General features: G+C 36.4%; 1 protein-coding gene and 1 long non-coding RNA gene across 3 annotated transcripts in view; one reads left to right on the forward strand and one right to left on the reverse strand.

The window, feature by feature from the left end:
- LOC142345885 (protein trachealess-like) overlaps window positions 1–17,506 on the reverse strand; it is a 76,409-nt gene extending 58,903 nt beyond the window's left edge. Inside the window, exon 1 of one of the 2 annotated variants that reach the window (XM_075398321.1) lies at window positions 17,263–17,506. Coding sequence is in view for 1 of the 2 variants with exons in the window: in XM_075398320.1 (XP_075254435.1) it covers window positions 16,517–16,605 (89 nt within the window). In the remaining variant the exon portion in view is untranslated. Of the gene's footprint in view, window positions 1–16,516 lie in introns of both variants that reach the window. The other variant, XM_075398320.1, reaches the window with a different exon arrangement.
- On the forward strand, window positions 10–14,938 carry LOC142345887 (uncharacterized). The gene is made up of 2 exons (XR_012759359.1): window positions 10–381; window positions 14,733–14,938. It is a non-coding gene; the product is annotated as an uncharacterized LOC142345887 (long non-coding RNA).
- Window positions 17,507–19,135: the final 1,629 nt, after the last annotated feature.

Consider the following 19,135-nt stretch of genomic DNA (forward strand, 5'->3'; position numbering starts at 1 on the left):
GAAATAAAGATGGTACTTTAGCGCTGCCCCTCATTAATTATACGCTTCCAAATATTTTTCTGATTCAGATTGAAACGGCAGGATTCAGTTGCACGCTTCAATTGATGCAGATGAGAACATGTTTTCAAATCTAATTGGACAGAATGAAGTTTCATTTTTGCACCAGGGTTATCAAGCTGCAGAAGACCAAAAGGCTATTTTGTTCACTCGTTATTAGTACTCAGTCATTGCATTTTGGTGATGTGACGTCACAAAGCAAAGATGAATGAACTATTTGAAAAATTATTTTAACAGATTTCTCTTTGAGCAAAGTCGAAGCCGCAAATCGTCACGATGAAAGATGAAGGCTACATTTTGTACATTTTCTGTCAGTAGTATAACGTGAGCAAGAGTGGGGGGGGGGGGGTAAAAAGACGTACCTATGTATAAAGATTACGTATAGCCCATATTCCCTCAAATCCCAAAGACGTACCTCACAGCATGATACCCAAGGTGTTCAAGCGAGGGGGATTAGAAAGTTAATCCCTTAATATTAAATTAGTAAGGTCATTCACTCATTCCCATATTGCACTTTATTAATGTAAATTTCCAAAGACGTACCTCACAGCATGACACCCAAGCTGTTCTCACGAAAAGGATTAGCAAGATAATCCCTTGATATTAAATTGGTAAGGTCATTGTCCCTACCATATTACACTTTAATAATGTAAATTTCAAAAAACGTACCTCACAGCATGACACCCAAGCTGTTCACACGAGGGGGATTAGCAAGATAGTGCCTTAACAACAAATCAGTAAGGTCATTGACCCCCTACCATATTACACTTTACTAATGTCAATTTCAAAAGACGTACCTCACAGCTTGATACCCAAGCTTTTCACACGAAAGTGATTAGCAGGACATTGTTTTAATAATAAATTAGGTAGGATGACTCATTTACAGTTACGTACGTTAGACGTGATTTTCAAAAATGTACCTCACAGTATGATACCCACGCTGTTCTCACGAAAGGGATTAGCAAGATAGTGCCGTAACAACAAATCAGTAAGGTCATTGACCCCCTACCATATTAGACTTTACTAATGTCAATTTCCAAAGACGTACCTCACAGCTTGATACCCAAGCTTTTCACACGAAAGTGATTAGCAGGATAATGTTTTAATAATAAATTAGGTAGGATGACTCATTTACAGTTACGTACGTTAGACGTGATTTTCAAAAATGTACCTCACAGCATGATACCCAAGCTTTTCACACGAAAGGGAATAGCAGAATAATGTTTTAATAATAAATTAGGTAGGATGACTCATTTACAGTTACGTACGTTAGACGTGATTTTCAAAAATGTACCTCACAGCATGATACCCAAGCTTTTCACACGAAAGGGAATAGCAGAATAATGTTTTAATAATAAATTAGGTAGGATGACTCATTTACAGTTACGTACGACTTTTCAAAAATGCGCCTCACAGCATGATACCCACGCTGTTCACACGAAAGGGATTAGCAAGATAATCCCTCTATAACAAATTAGTTTGGCTTGCTCATATATTAGCCACTACTCCTATTCATTATTTCAAACAACTTCTAGAAATCAGTTGGTTAAAATTTTAGTTTAATTTTTCTTTTTTCAGATAGTCTTTGTTTCTTTCTCCTTTCAGCAAGAAGAGTTTCAAGTTGAACATTTGCAGTGTTGAAGCGGGTAAGCAAACAATTTCATTTAATAGAAATTTTCCTTTGTTTCTGTATTTAAACTGGACCATTTTAGCCAGCCAAAATATCCGCAAATATTAGATATTGCAACACATCACTTCAATTCCAAGACCACAAAAAAACTGGTAAGTTTGCGTTTATTAAGCCACTACTATTCCCAAGCCACTCTCCTATTCATTATTTCAAACAACTTCTAAAAATCAGTTGATCCAAATTCTAGTTTAATTTATCTTTTTTTTTCAGATAGTCTTTGTTTCTTTCTCCTTGTTGCCAGTTTCAAGTTGAACACTTGCAGTGTTGAAGCGGGTAAGCAAACAAATTTATTAAATAGAAATCTTCCTTTGTTCCTGTATTTAAACTGGATCATTTAGCCAGCCAAAACTTCCCCCTATAGTAGATATTGCAACTATTCTTTTCACCTTTAAATCCAAAAAAGAAACTCGTAAGTATGCTTTTATTAAAACCTGTTTTTGTGGTAGGAATATATACCCAATTTTTGAATTAAAAAAACCATTAATAATCATAAAATTCTCACGTGATTAGACAATTAGTCACTATTTTATAGTCACAATTAATCATAACATCACAATTACATCATAGCTCGTCACAATTAGGTCATAGTGTTGTCATAATTACGTCATATTTATTAAAGGACATTTCATTTCCGTTTTATTTTCATTTTTCTGATTTCTAGAATTGAGTGCAGTTGAGAACAATAATCATTACAACTTTTGAAAAATATTTTATTCCATCGCAACTTTCATTTTAACATTTTTTTCACTCCTTCTTTCTCACTCCTAATCTTACAGTTTATTTTCTTTCCAGAGATGCCTCGGAATTCGGACCAAAAAAAAGAACTTTGCAGTTCTTGCGACAAGCTTATTTTGAAATTGAATATGAGCAGACATCAGAAGCTTCACGCAAAAAGATGTTTACAGTGCTCCCAGTCATTTCCAGACGACGAGAAACTGCAGCGTCACATTGCTTCTAAACATGCTCCATCTCTCACTCAAAAGAAGAAGTTTTCATGCTGCAGCTGCAATTCAACGTTCTCCACATATGCAAAACCTTTTGCGACCTTTTGCAAAACTGCTCCGAAAACACGCAACAAATATCCAACAGGGGCCTATCAGTTATCGGAAACTATTTTCGAGCGCTTGGAAGATGTAAAAATTAATCTTCCGCAGGAGCTGAGATTGTTTTCTAATCTTATCATATTCGATTTCGAGTCAATAACAGTCCCCGACAGTGCACTCAGAAACACAGAATTGACTTCTTGGATAGGAAAACATGTCCCCATTAGTGTGTCAATATCCTCGAATCTGCTCTCCGAACCAATTTTTATTTGCAACGAAGATCCGCTTCAACTAATCCGTGATTTTGTATCCAGCTTGAGTAAAATAGCGGAAAAGAGCACGCTTCTAATGAGGGAGAAACTCAATGATTTCGTACTGGTATTGGAAGAAAAATATTGGGCTCTTCGACAACTGGTTCCAGTGAAAGACAAGCAGGTACCCACCAGAGCGGAAGACTTATTTGAGAACGAAGCTGAACCCGAGGTGGAGGAAGACGAAGATCTTGCAATTAGGAGACTGAGAAGCGAGCTCAGGGTGATATCAAAATTGAGACAAGATTTTGAAAATTATTACAGTACCATACCTGTTTTCGGATTCAACAGCTCTCGGTATGATTTAAACCTAATAAAAGAGTATCTTCTGCATCACCTCTTAATAGAAAAAAAACGTTATTCCTAAAGTGATTCGAATGGGGAATAAATATATTGGCATGAATTTTCTTGGTCTACAGTTTCTGGACATTTTAAACTTCCTGGGAGGAGCGACAACTTTGGATAATTTCCTAAAAGCCTATGGAGCGAGTGAAGAGAAAGGTTTCTTCCCCTATGAATGGTTCGACAGTATTGAGAAGTTGAATGTATCCCAACTGCCACCAATTGACAGCTTTTGGAGCAAGTTGAAGAATCACAACGTTCTTTCAGTCGATTACGATAAGTTTGTGGAATTGAAAAACGGTGGAATGGAGCAGGATGAAATTTTGAAGAAGTTGAGACCCAAGAAAGTTCCACAAAATGCCGAAGAAAATAACTCGGAGCTCCAAAATTTATGGGAAAGAAGAGGTATGCAGACGTTTCGTGACTTCCTCATGTGGTACAATAACAAAGATGTCGAACCTACACTTGAGGCTATGAAGAAAATGATCAGTTTTTACCACTCAAGACAAGTAGACATGTTGAAGTTGGGCTACACTTCCCAACTTGGCAAACAGGTTCCTTCATTAGTCAACAGATGCAGCTTTTTTTTCCGTTTTGTGAGAAGGATAAAGAATATGATAATTACATTCGAAAGTGGCTAACAGGGGGACCCTCAATTATCTTTACAAGGTATGCAAAAGTTGGTGAAACAAAAATTCGAGTCAGAAAACTTTTGCAAGTCCATCGTCGGAATAGATGCCAGTCAGTTGTACCCTTTTTCCATGAAAAAAGAGATGCAAACAGGACCCTATACAAAGTGGGAGTACAATGAAGGGACTGAAAAATTTCATCCGAACAGGAACTGGAGAAGCTACTTTGAACAGCAGGTCATGGACTACTTCAAACAGGTTCACCCCAATTGTAAAATACAAACCCAGTTCACACAAGAAACAAAAGAAGCTCGGTCCTTATTTAGTTGATGGGTTTTGTAACCATTGCAACACGGTTTTTGAAGCGATGGGTTGCTTCTTTCATTTTTGTCCGTGTCAAGAGGAAAAACCGCTTCTCTTCGAGGACATTGAAAGCGGATTGAAGCGGAGAGAACGTGACAATGATAGAAGAGAGTACCTGAAGGGATTGGGGTTGAATGTTGAAGAGATCTGGGAGTGTCAATGGAAGAAGTGGAGGAGCAAAAACACAAATGGGGTTAAAGACTTTCTCAAGTCAAATTATCCCTTCCAACCAGCGATGAACAAGCACTCGCTCATTGAGAAAATTAAACGTGGAGAACTGTTTGGTGTCGTCGATTGTAGTCTTGAAGTCCCAGAGGAAATGTATCCTTACTTTGAAGACTTTCCTCCAATTTTCAAGAATTGTGAAGTGGGACGAGATGATATTGGGGACCATATGAAAGAGTTTGCAGAACGCAACAAATTACTATCCAGACCCAGAAAAATGCTCATTTCCAGTTTCAAGCTTGAACGAGGACCAGTTATTACACCACTTTTGTTATTTTATCTAGAAAAAGGTGTGATCCTGAAAGACGTCTTTTGGTTTCTTCAATACACTCCCCGACGCTGCTTTGAGACATTTGTTCAGAATGTTGTCGATGCCCGCCGCGAAGGAGACCAGAATAGGGAGTCAAGAGTCGTTGCGGAGACAATGAAGCTGATTGGAAACAGTTCGTATGGGTATCAGATCATGGACCGTAGTCGATATACGAATACCAAGTACGTGAAAGGATCACAGGTGGACAAATTTATCAACAATAGGTTTTTGAAGTCTATGAATGAGCTACCAGAGCAGATATATGAGGTAGAAATGAGCAAGACACGCATCGAGCATAAGGAACCAATAATTGTAGGATTCTTCATCCTCCAGTACGCCAAACTCACCATGTTACAACTTAAATACAACTTCTTCTCCCCTTTCTGTGATAAGAACAAGTATGAACTCATTGAAATGGATACCGACATGGCCCTTAGTGAGGAAAAAATTGATGAAATCATTCGACCGGAAATGCGATCAGTGTGGTACTGGATGAGACAGAGCGACTGCAATGATAACTTTGCAGCAAACTCCAGCAGCAATTTCTTCCCACGAGAATGTTGCAAAAAACATGCTGCCTTTGACAAGAGAACTCCTGGACTTTTTAAGGAAGAATTTAGATGCTCTGAAATGATTGCTCTGTGTTCAAAGACGTACTGCTGTTACGATGAGGAAACAGACACAGTTAAACTATCAAGTAAAGGACTCAACAAGAACAACATTGAGGAGCCCCTAAACAAGTATAGAAAAGTTCTGTTCGATGAGGAGCGAGTTTATTCAACAAATCGTGGCTTCAGAGTTGTTGACAACAAGAAAGTTTGTACCTATGAACTAAAGAAAGTGGGACTGTCATATTTTTATCCCAAGCGTAAAGTCTGTGAAGATGGTATTCACACTACTCCTTTAGATTTATAACTCGTTTTCTTTAGTCTTATATTTATATCGCCTCTGGTTTTAATTCACAGTTTTCCTACCAATATCTCTTTTTAACAAAAGCCGTTTTTTTTGAAATAAATGAATTAGAAACAAATACACATACAATCAATTAAATACAAAATTTACAAACTTTTAAAGTTTTGAAAACCATTTGCATCATTTTACGAATTATTGTTTAAACATTTAAAGATTTTGGTTTTCAAAACTTACAAAACATCAGCAAAGAACTTCAATATATGAAAATCATTTAAATATTTAGACGAAACTTTAGAAAATATAACATGTGCAAAATAAATAGCATATAAACCACACAGTTCTGAATCTTGGAGTTTCTCCTGTACTAATGAACCAAAGTTTAATTTAGTCTTGATACCATAATTTTGCAACATTTCTCCCATAGAATCTCCGTAGAACAATTTTCCATTCCTATTCGCAAGCAAAATCCAGTGGGAGCCCGGTTGAGTAGATGGATCTATGTAAATTATACAAAACGTGTTTGTAGGTGAATATCTTGGTCGAAGATCTGCAGGGAAGCAACCGAGGTATTTGAACTTTAGGTGTGGGAACCTGTTGACAACATGTAATAGTTGTTGATTATCCATTTTTGGTGACTGATCCCTCCTTATCAATTGCAATTGAACTTATACGTTCACCACTAACGAATAATTCTACAGTATTGGTCAAATTGTTAGCAAAGTAGAGCTCTAAACGAATTCCTGCTCCAACTACATCAGGAAAATGCATTTCGACATTGGCCTCCTGTGTTGAAGTAAGACCGAAAAATAAATGAAAATGGTTTTCAAAATCCTTGTATTGAATGTTAGGACCGTCATCATCAAACTTGAGTGCTTTCATTGTTTCAGCATAAGCTCTCACGTGATTTTCTGTTTTCAAGTTGACTATAGTTTGATTCCCACGCACAATTTTAACTTGCCGAAGACCAAATTTACGAAAATGGAACGGATTCGTGTTGTATGTTCCACTGAACTCATTATTCAGATTCATAGCAATATCAATCATTAGAATTGGTTTGTTTGAAAATATATTTTCTTGTATAAACTGGTTCTGTCCTGCGGGAATAATAAACGTCTTTGGAAGTTCTTCATTATAGTAAAATATGGCAGGTTCTCGAAGCAGTCTGCTTTTGAAACTTCTCATCCAGTTATCTAAGATTGCTACCTGTCTAGTAAAAAGGCAAGCTTCCAAAATTATAGCCTCAGAGTTCAGCCCACCAGTATCGATCATATAGAACGCTGGAGAAGACCGGATCAATTTCAGTCTGAGGTTGACATTTGGGAGAAGTAAAGTTTCACAAGCAAATAGACCTACTGCCAACGGACCGTAAAAAGTAAACTCATCTTTATCTTTTTGAAAAACAGTATATGTAAATGCTCTTTTTGTAAAATCGTTTGGCTCAATCTCGTATCGATATCCTTGACATTGAGACAAGCTTTCCTTCGTTCCTTTTGTACCTGAAAACTCAGCAGAAACAAAAGCTTGATGAGCATAAAGAGAATTGGCGCTGTGAACTTGTTCATTGTTTAGATAGACTTCACAATTAGAGAAAAGAGAATGAAGAGCATTGTTTACCAATAATGTTTCTTCGGCATTATCCAAACGTGTTCGATCGCCTTTAATAACTCTTCCTCTGATGAATAATCGAGTAGATCGCAAGTCAGTGAAAATATTACGATCTGTTTCCAATTGAAATTCGATTGTTGACTCGTTTAAGGAATTTATTGGAAATATTTGTTGTTCATTGGACCAAAGAATTGGGTCTAAAAATGGAACTTTCCCGAAAAAGTCGTGCATAGAGTGAGACAAGGAATTCATTTTAGCCGACCGTTTTTCATAATGATAATTGAGGAAATGATCAAGATTTTTTCTGGAATAATAAAGTAAGTTGAACTTGACCAATAGGGAAGAAGGGAACAAGGTGTCCAGTAGCGTTTCTTAATTCTACATGGATACTGTGGAAGTTCGATTTGGTTACTTTATGGAATCTCAAGTGTTCGAAACTGCGATAACTCAGAACTTGCGATCTCTTAATCTCATCATTATGGAACTCTCGGTGTTTGAATGGAAAGGAGCGTAGAAGAGGACATTTCACATCACCGACTGAATTGGGTTCAACTATATCCAAGTAGAGTAAAACTGTATGTGTTCCAGTAATATCAAAAGGGAGATCTGCCGTTGCCCAGGACTTGGTGTTGTATGATCTTTTCGAATAAGGCATAACAGGTTTGGCAGCTTCAACGCCCAAGTTAGCAGCCAAACTTTTGCTGAGTGATACATTTTGAGATTCTCTATTGCAAAAAGTTAGTCTTCGACTTTTTTTGTCGATGTTGAAGGAAAATTGAGGATCTAAGTTTTTGAGATGTCGTGCTTTTTTGGGAATATCATTAAGACTCTTCACAAATTCATCCATAGAGTTAAAAACTGCTGGTGGAATGGCAAAGACATGCTTAAATTTCTCATCATAGTGAAAGGTCATCAATCCTCCTTCAACGTTATAACATATACCGGGATATGATACTTCGACTAAAGCTACTTCCCAAGATCCATCCAGTTCAATTTTGTCGGGAAGAAAATTAGTGAATGAAGCCATTGTATTTTGAGGATAAACTTGAGAGGAAGCGTTGGATACTAATTCAAGATAAAACGAATTCATGATGTTTGACTGTACTCTGTGACGTTTGTTTGGGAAAATGATTAGTCAAGGTTCTTCAGAAAGTCTTTCCGAATTTTTTGCCGAACGATACTTTGTCTCGTGTTTTTCCTCTTTTTCATACCACCACCAACTTGTTTTCGTATTGTTGATTTCGCAGTCTTCTTTACTGCTCTTTTAATTGAAGTCTGTCCTGATAAAACACCTCCAATTTCGGGAATGGCTGATTCGATTACATCTCGTCCAATTTTTTTTGCTGCAGGTAAAACGTATTTCTTGAGAATTGGGAGAGTTGTTCTAGCGACTGTTCTAGCCAAGGCTCCAAAGCCACGCCCTCTCTGACGAGGAACTCCTTTAAAATAAGGCAGATTGTAACCGTCCATTTTCTAGCGCGACTAATTGAAAAATGATTATTTAACTTTTGACAATTCTTGCTCGTAAAAGATTCCATCAATGTTTTCTCCTTTCTGATCAACAACAAAGTAAGTCGGGAAAGGAGCCAAAGTGTTTATTTTTCGAATTAGGAAAATTTCATGTGTGAGGCTTATATCCTTTTTGAAAATTGTGCCCTACTAATACCAACCGAACTTTATCACCTACTTTAAAATTAGGCTTCTTGTTTTTTGTAGTTTCATCCGCTTGTACATGACAGTCAAAAAGTCAGCATTTACTACGTTTTTGGGTGCCAAACCAATACTTCGATTTATTCTAGAGTTGATGATGTCAACAAACATTTGCAGGTCTTTGATGTAAGATAATGTGTCGTTTTCCTCCAGGTAGCGGTAAATTAAGTTTTTCAGGGTTCGTATAGCTCTCTCGCCAAAAGCTACTTTTGTTTCACTATAAGTGTGATAATATTTGACTCGCACATCCTCGCAGAAATTGGCCATATCTCCGAAAAACTCTTTTCCTTGATCTAGCCATAATTTTTTCGGGAAATTGAGTGCGTTCTTTTTCGAACACATTTTGATAAAAGCTGCTTTCACACCCTCTGCTCCTTTGCTTCGTAATGCTTCTACTCGCAAGAATCGAGAAAAAACATCGACAGTAACGAGTAAAAAGTTGATACCTCGGTTCCATTGTGATAGTTTATCCATTTGTGCAAGATCTAAACACCAAATCTCATCAATTTAGCGAGCATGCGCATTTAGCCGGGGAAATTTTCTTCTGATCCCTTTGTACTTCGTATAAGAGTCTTTTGATTGTAAAAATTCTGTAACTTTCTCGCGACTTATTCCACTTGATTTTGTTAGGTTGTTGATAGAACCGAAAGCTGTTGGTCCCTTCCCTTTATACAACTTCTGCAATTTGATTCTATCTGAAACTGTAATTGAACCAGTCTGAACCATACTGTGTCCTCAAAATGTTGTTTTTAACCAGATATGGTCTCAGATTTAGAACTTTAAGAATTAGGAAATAGTTTGGATCAACTGGAGCGTTTTTCAATTTGATTGAATGAAGGAATGTTTTTATTTCAACTCCAGTGTCAACGTTGTCAACAATAATTGTATTGGAAAGCAAAACTTTCAACCGTTTGTTTTCGTAAATTTCTTTCAAAGTTTTCAATGTCTCGGGACTGTTCTTATAGTGAAATTCCAGATCTGTCTTAAGTTCTTTAGGTGGACGCTCGGTTTTTTCGGAACTAATTTCTTCTTTCGCTTTTTTGATAACTGGAAAAACAGTTTCTTCCTTTTTATAGATCTCGCAGGAGGGTTCCGGTAATTTCTTTTTTCTGGTCTATCACAGTTCTTTTGGAACAAGAACAAACTTTTTGACCTCACTCATTGAAAAAATTTGAAAATTTGTTCATACAAGGCTGATATATGTAATTTAATATTGTTATTCCAGCTTTCGAGCCCAATATAAGTCTTCTGGAATTGAGGGTTGTTGATTTTGACGTGAGCTTTCTAAGTTGTTTTTGGAAGCGAACAAACTGATTTTTTCTTACTCCTGTGAGGTTTCCTTCAATCAAGTTTACAATACACTCACAGAGAAATCTGATGAACTCTTTAGGACAATTTAGAAGGAAAGCTGGTTGAAATTTCTTGCTGAGATTGCGAAAGAGCTGCAGAGTATAATAGTTCTGTGCGTTTATCATTTATATCAGTAATACGAGCACGACTGTTCGGTACAAAGAATTCTGAGGGAAATGATGTTACATTTGAACAGTATCTCAACAAATCAGGTGTAGATGGTCTCAAATCAATCATAAGATGACCATATGGTTCTTGTGTTGCATCATCATACCACTGTTTTAGTTGTCTTCCGAGACCTAGCTGTCTCCCCAAGATATCAATCTGCTGCACATCTCTCGGTGATTTGAACAAAACAATGTGAGTAGTCTGCAACTCGGCATCACGTCCAGTTTTGTTTTTTTGGAAGAGATTATGCTTGATATATACACAATTTAGGTTTCGATGTCTACCGGCTGTCGCAATTCCGTTGAATTTTTCCGACTTGGAAAGAATGTCTAATGAATCATCGAATATAAGTAAATATTTAGTACCGTCAGCGGGTAAGGTATCGATTAAATCAAAGTCAACTCCCTGAATGAATTCTATATCTGCAATTGATTGAATCATTGTGTTGTAAATTGACTGAAAGTGCTTATAAAAGTATAAAATTCGATCAAATGATGGTTGAAAAGTTTTCATTCGTAGCATATCACTGATAAAAACAGTTTTTCCAGATCCGGAAGGACCAACAAGATACATCAAAATTCGTTCGTTTGTTGAAATGATTTTGTTCATTTTATGTTCTGGGATTAGGAAGTATATAACCAACGGCACTTGAAAGAATAGCAATCCAAACTGTTCGTTCGTCACAAGTTCTAGCAAAAATAAGATTAATAATTGAAAACAGAAGCAGTACTAATACAACTAAGCACTGAAATATTGACAAAAAAGCTGTTCGAGAGCAAGTGCGACCACAGATTTTCCAAGGAGGTCTTTCTTGATTGTTATTATCAAAAATAAAGTCAGATGCGTGATTGAGATGATCTGTCATTAGAGAGCAACTGATTTTTGTTCGTCTTTAGGAAATAATGATTCACACTTTGATAAATTGGAATCGTGGTGACATTTTCAAAAAACAACAATATGCAAGACCTGCCATATGTCCCAAGAAACAAAAATTCAATATAGAATTAAAAAATGGAACAACGTAACAATATCCAGGGCCGATATTTAGATTTGTTTTCAGGTATCCTGCTGCATCATGAAATGTAGCATGTAATCGAAAAACTTTTGACCAGTTGAAGTTTTTCTAACTTTGAGTCACCAACTCCTATTAGTCCCCCAAACGGAGTTTCTCTGTTGATTTTATCAAGATCTACACTTTTGTCCAAGCTTCGACAGACAGCCAAAAAATAATTTTTGCGTTTTGTATTTCCAACAAAAAGCTTACTGATTTCTTTCTCCAACGCTACAATTTCCTCAATGTTCATATCAAGCAACTGTACTGGAACATTAAATTTTAAAAAGTGATTAAAGACAAACATCACAACATACAATATAAAAAATTTCAATTACATTTATGCACTTTGCGATCATTTTTGGTTTTTGACTTTGTTCAGCATTGAAATAATTTCATCGCTCATTCTGTGTAGTTTCTCCATCTCGCCAATTCTGACCGAAAGAAAGCATTTCCTTCTAAAACTGTCCTTTTCAGTCATCTTGGAAAAATATTCTAGTCACACACACCTTCCGTCGAGCAGTCTCACTCAACTCCCAGAACACATCAATTTTTGCTTTTTCCTCAACATCAGTTGGTTGGAACACAGTTTCGTCAATCACCAGCTTCGCAGTACCTACAGTGGGTTCGAACAGTAGTACTTCTTTTATCATCTCAGGTATCTTTTCAATAACAAGCTTCAATTCTCTGGTCGATAGCATCAGGAATTGATGCAGAATATATTCAGTTTCCACATTTTCGCGAAATACTTTCAAGTGAGTCCAGTTAGAGTTTGTGTTGATTGTTTCCTCTGGGATGCTGATTTGAAACTTCCGGTTACCGTATTCCTGAAAGGACCAACAGTTGTTTCTTCCATCGTGCTCCTCATTTGGTTTTGAGTCGGTGTTGTCTTTTTTATCGTTCATGTCTTTGAATAGAGAAAACATGCTCTCATTGTGGTAATCAAACTGTGCAGAGGGAACAACTGGTTTTCCCTTGTAATTTTGTTTGCGGATTGGAAAGGAGAATTGTTTTTTGGAATTAGGTGAGACTGAGCTTTGATCCATCAGTAAGTAAAAATGAGTTTTTAAAGTAGAAAAGTTGGGTATACAAGGGTAACTGAATATTGAGAGTGGAAAGAAACGAATGAATTGTCTTCAAGAAAGGGCTTGATATATTGAACCAATGAAATTTAAGTAAGAACGAGAACAGTAGCGAAAAATAAACTTCGTATCCAATGAGATGTTATAAAATAATTCGTAACCAATGAAAATAGAGCGTGCATCATGACGGAATAATTATGTCACTTCTATTTTTAGTAACATCACGTGATGCCAAAGATGAGTTTTCTATATTTAGTCACGTGAGGGTGAATTTAGCATCGAACAAAAGCGAGTTATCTCACTATTCTATTGGAGAACACCTATAGTTCGAGAAAGGAATATTTTGATGAGATGATTGAGTCTCTTCATTGTCAGTTTCCTGGATCGGAGGAAGAATAAGGTCTTTGAAATCGGGCAGATTGAAGGCTTCTGGTTTTTAGAAAATGAGTCAGCATGCTTGGAGAACATGTCTTCTACCCACCAAACACCGTAGTGATTTATGTCACGAGAGTACGGGAACATAATTCCTTTGCTGTCTTTCAACGGGTGAAACCCTTGTTCTTTTCGAATTCTTTCAATGGTTTGAAAATAAGTTTGGAGAGAAAGCAATGAATTGTTGACTTTTTCTTCGGCTAGGTGGAGGTTATGATGTCTAGCTGCCTCTAAAGTTCTCCACAAATCCTTCGGAAGTGTCAAGCTAGTTGTCTGAGATTTTATTGTTACTCTAGTGCAACCCACCTCAAAAGATAATTCCAAATTGTTATCGGTTACTACCGTTTTAAATATTGATGCTTCCGTGATAGGAGCGTAATCTAAATCTGAATGAAAAGTAGAAAGAAAAGATGTTGAAGGAAGTAAAGGAAGAATTGGAGTATTTTGCATTTTTTTAGGCTACTTATGTTCAACCAAGACAAAAGACAAAATGAATCGTAAATGTTTTTCAGCATCAACATTCCAAAATCAGATCTGACAGATTATGTGATTGGCTAAAAAAAATAAGAAAGACATTTTCAAAACAATAAAACAATCTTTTCTGAAATCGGAAAATTGGAACTTCAGTTTAAAACGACACAGTGAAACACTATTTTAAACAAAAAATTGATTTAAAAAATTGTAAAAAAATCTGTAAAAATCAAAAATAAAAAATTGTACTTTTTTGTTAATATGGGAATGGGTGGGTAAATGACTTTATTAGTTTGTTGTTAAGACACTATCCTGCCAATCCCTTTAGTGTGAAGAGCTTGGGTATCATACTGTGAGGTACATTTTTGAAAATCACGTCTAACGTACGTAACTGTAAATGAGTCATCCTACCTAATTTATTATTAAAACATTATCCTGCTAATCACTTTCGTGTGAAAAGCTTGGGTATCAAGCTGTGAGGTACGTCTTTTGAAATTGACATTAGTAAAGTGTAATATGGTAGGGGGTCAATGACCTTACTGATTTGTTGTTAAGGCACTGTCTTGCTAATCCCTTTAGTGTGAACAGTTTGGGTGTCATGCTGTGAGGTACACTTTTGAAAGTTTACATTATTAAAGTGCAATATGGTAGGGGGTCAATGGCCTTACTAATTTGTTGTTAAGGCACTGTCTTGCTAATCCCCTTCGTGTGAACAGCTTGGGTGTCATGCTGTGAGGTACGTCTTTGGAAATTTACATTAATAAAGTGCAATATGGGAATGAGTGAATTATTTACTAATTTAATATTAAGGGATTAACTTGCTAATCCCCCTCGCTTGAACACCTTGGGTATCATGCTGTGAGGTACGTCTTTGGGATTTGAGGGAATATGGGCTATACTTAATCTTTATACATAGGTACGTCTTTTTACCCCCCCCCCCCCCCCACTCTTGCTCACGTTATACTACTTTTGTCAAATCAGTTCTTCAGATGCGAAAGAGAGCTTTTTGAGTAGTATACATTTCGAAAGAGTTAGCAGACTCCCAATTGACTACATTACAGACATTTTGCTGTTTGTCCGAATTATCGTTATATCTATTATTCTCAAATAAATATTAGATGTTTGTAAACATAATGCATTGACCAATATAAATTTTATTTCAAGAAAACTCGATTTTTTTATTTGCATTTTTCTTAGATTTTATTTTTTCACATCTTTGACTTTTAAATGACGTTCAGTCTCAGGTTGCTACCTATCTAGTATTGAAATTGCATTGCTCATCAATCATTTAATGCATAGAAGTGAGAATTCCTGCATATTTGCATTGATTCAAATTCTCTATGTTGCCTCCTTGAGGGCTTTATCGATTAAAATCAGTTTATTTTCCAGTAGCGAAGAGTGTTCTTGACTCTTACCAGCAGACTGAAGAACAGAAATGAAATCTTTAATGCTCTGTCGTACGTATTTTGTTCCGTCTGCGATTAGGGACTATTTTTTAGTGAGAATTAAAAGTGGTAACTTCCTAATTACTGGACGCAGCGTTCTCCAATATCTTTTCTCATTGAATTTGTTTTTATCTCTCTTTCTTTGCGGATACCCATTTAGAGCTTAGAAAAAATACAAAACTCAGTGGGGCGCCAAATTAACTTTTGCAAGTTGTCGCTTTTAGACTGCTTTCATTCAAAGGGTGTCAGGACAGTTTACCCAATTCCATTTTACCCAATGCCATTATACCCAATGCCATTTTACCCAACCTGCCATTTTACCCAATGCCAATTTACCCAATGCCAACTTACCCAATTTACCCCATTGCTAAATTAACCAGAACGACTATTTAGCCGACTATGAAATAAATGGCCCGTGGGACTTGATATGAAACTATCACAACCGAACATGAGATTATATTGTCCACAAATGTTTTAAATCAGCCTTCTAATAGCGACTGCTAATTTGTAATCGGATAATTGAACGAAAAGATCAAAGAGCATTGGGTAAGTTGGTATTGGGTAAAATGGCATTGGGTAAAATGGCAGGTTGGGTAAAATGGAATAGGGTAAAATGGCATTGGGTAAAATGGAATTGGGTAAATTGTCATGTAACCCATTCAAAGATTACAAACTGTCAAAGGGGGTATTGCCCACGACGGTTTTAAAAGTTTTGAATGTTTTTTTAAAATAGATTTCATTGACATATTTTTGTTTTTTTTTTCTCAAGTGTGACTTAGACTTCAATCTAAACTTACATCAAATGATAGGAAATGAAACAGACGCAATTTATATTCTATAATGTCTGGTTCTTTCCTTCCAATCGTTCACACAACTTGACTGCCGATTAGCGGCTATCCCACCGTTATTCAGCACGTTGATAAAAAAAGTGTTAAAACTGACAACAGCATTGTCAATCATCTTTCCATTGAGAAGGTCGAAGCAGTTTTTTGCTAGAATTCATGGGGTTAGATGGGCGTAGATTTTTGCGTTTTTTTAAATTTTGTATCATAAGCATATCAGATTAAATGGTACCTACCTTGTTATTGGATCTCAATAATTATGGTCTTTTTAAATGATTATTGTGACTGTTAAGTTAATGCTCCTTTGCAAATTGACTACAATTGCTCTGAACAAGTCTTTTTTAGTCTGATGGAACACTCTTGCTGTGTATTTTAAGTTATTGCTACTTACCGTTTTGCAGTGACTGTTCGTTTGAACTTCTATTGTCATTTCTAGACAGTTCATTAGACATTTACATTTTTTGTAGTTGGTGCTCACCTTCGTAGTGGGTCATAAGCAGCAAATGAGCCCTGTTGACCCAGTGAGTTTGCAAATGAGCGGAATGCTGGCGATGAAGAGGAATACATTATGAAAGAATTAAATTGGAACAGATATTACAATCGCTGCGCTCTTCGATGACTCTTTAAAACATTAAATAACAGTAAATGATGCTAAGACAGCTTCAACATGTAATATAGTCGGCAAAGATAAAGATTTATAATTCAGAGAATATTTTTGTTTTAGACTTTTTAAATGATAGACGTTATAGCATCCAAAAATTAAAGGATAAAATTAATGGCGGTGTTGTACTTGATCTTTTCAACTAAGCGCACTAAATATGTATTGTGTTAAACGAAAAAAAAAGCTTTTTTAAGGAAATTTTATGACGCTATTGAGTGTGTTGTAAAACCTTTCTAAGTTTACAATTCTGATTGAAACCAATTGAATTATTCGCGGATCTATTGAGCGTTCTGACGGACCTTTTTCGTAACGGAAGTTTTCAAGTAAAGCAGCTGTGTCAAATAGAAAGCATCAAATATACACTAATATATTGTACTGGAGGGGTGAATAGAACTGGTTAACTGAATGAGAGAATCAAAGAGTAGAAGTGATAATGGGTGGACTAATTTAACAGGGGCGAAATAGAGAATGAAAACTTGTGAAAAGTGGAAGCTGCAACATTCCACCAAATAGCAGAAAAATATCGGCTGCTTTTGAGAGATTGAAATTGCTGTCTAAAATACCTGACTGGCCGATGTTCTCTGACTGGTCGAATACTCTCTTATTTTAAGACCCAGTCATAAAGTTTTGCCAGATGTGTATTTCTGCTTATCAGCATAGAATTTGATTCAGTAACTAACTGCAATCCTTCAGATCGAGAACAGTAGTAGCAGAAAGAAGTAGTGAGTGTGAGGAGAGGTGAGAGGGTAAAAGAGTATAAGGGAAAAGAGTGGGAAGAAGAAGAGAAGGAGGAACGGCTTCTGTTATCAGTCAGTGTGTTGTCTCTCTCTCCTCATTTGCATTCTGCCTCCACAAGCACAAATTGTAGCCACACACGCCACTTCTAACTTATCTCTACCCCCACCACTCGCATTGTTTCCTACCCCACATATATTTGCATTTTGTCCACTTTCACTACCCCTACACTTGTAACTCTCCGACTCTGATTGGCTGTCTTAAAAAGAAACGAATCAATTCTGAAAGATCTTCACTGCTTTCAGGCTGAAAGCACTGCTTCACATCAGTTTGACTATTGAAAGCACTGCTTCACATCTTTTCATTCTGCATGTGTAGTGTCAGTTAACAGGATAACTAATTCACGTGAAATCATGTTGTTGTTTTTATGTTTGTTGTTTAGACAAGATCTGGTCGAATCCTTTTTCGATTTATGTATACCATGAAAATAAGGCTGCTGGTATGAGACAAAAGTAGGCGTGCAACGAATTACCGGCACGTATAAACAAAACATCTTGAAGCATCCATTCAATTTGCTTTTCCGTCTCTTTTTGTGAACAACTTTTAACTTCGAAAAAAAACTTCTTCAATGTTGAACGTTTCGCAATTATAAAATTATGCTTGTAAATCAACAGGAACGTGTCTGAATAATTCGAATTGGACCGCTAAAGAGCCCGCAGGCAGATTAAATCACACAACAAAATGTGACCTACACAGTTTGACTATTGAAAGAATTCTCCCATATAACCCGACATCGATAAGAGCAAAGAGAAAGTAAGTGAATCTTAAGCAGGAGTTAAAGAGCTCTAAAGCACAGAACACATTTATATGGAAAACACAATCAATTTGTAGAGTACGATTTCAATTAAAATACAGAAAATTCAATCAATTCAGGCCTAAATCAAACAAGCATTGAATTATTGATATCATAATGTGTCTATCAGTTTATATCTCAAGTGAGCACACAAAACTTGTGAGCTAATTTCGACCTACACTGTTCCATGACCAACTGTGAGACTTTGCTTTTGGACGTTTTTCCGTAAGGCGTTGTCATTACGTCGCCAATCCTAAAAATTCAGCAGAGTGCGCGCTTGCGAACACGAGTGACAATATTTTGTCACTCCATCTCGCGCGGGATAAAATTGGTTACATTGTGGACAACAGTGACAAGAAAAGCTGCGGAAAATCGTTCCAAATTCCGTCACTGATTTCGAAAAATCACGTTTTAAGTCACAAATGTCCGCAATTTGCAAGCAGGGGTATCGTTATCTATGCGTTTTAACCTTTAATTTATATTCAAAACTTTAACGGATTAATATTATAATTACCCCTCAGTTCATTTTGATAAGAAGTACTAATTATATCTCACGTTTTCTCCTTTAATCAGTTTAAGAAGCTATGACGGATTAGGCGATTAATTATCCCTCACTTGAAGTTCAACCCACTTTAAGTTAAGTTTTGAACCCTTAATTTATGTTGAAAACTTTGAGGGATATAAATTTTAATTACGCTTCACTGCATTTTGATAAGAAGAACCAATTATATCCATTTTTTCCTCCTTTAATCAGTTTTAGAAGCTTTGCGCGGAAAGTATTTACCTTAACGTGGATGTTAGTGACAAAAATCTGTCCGCCTGTCTCGCGTGTCATGAAATTGTCAGCG

Source organism: Convolutriloba macropyga, chromosome 9 (assembly GCF_964194025.1).
Source record: "Convolutriloba macropyga chromosome 9, txConMacr16.3, whole genome shotgun sequence".
NCBI classification, from domain to species: Eukaryota; Metazoa; Xenacoelomorpha; order Acoela; family Convolutidae; genus Convolutriloba; species Convolutriloba macropyga.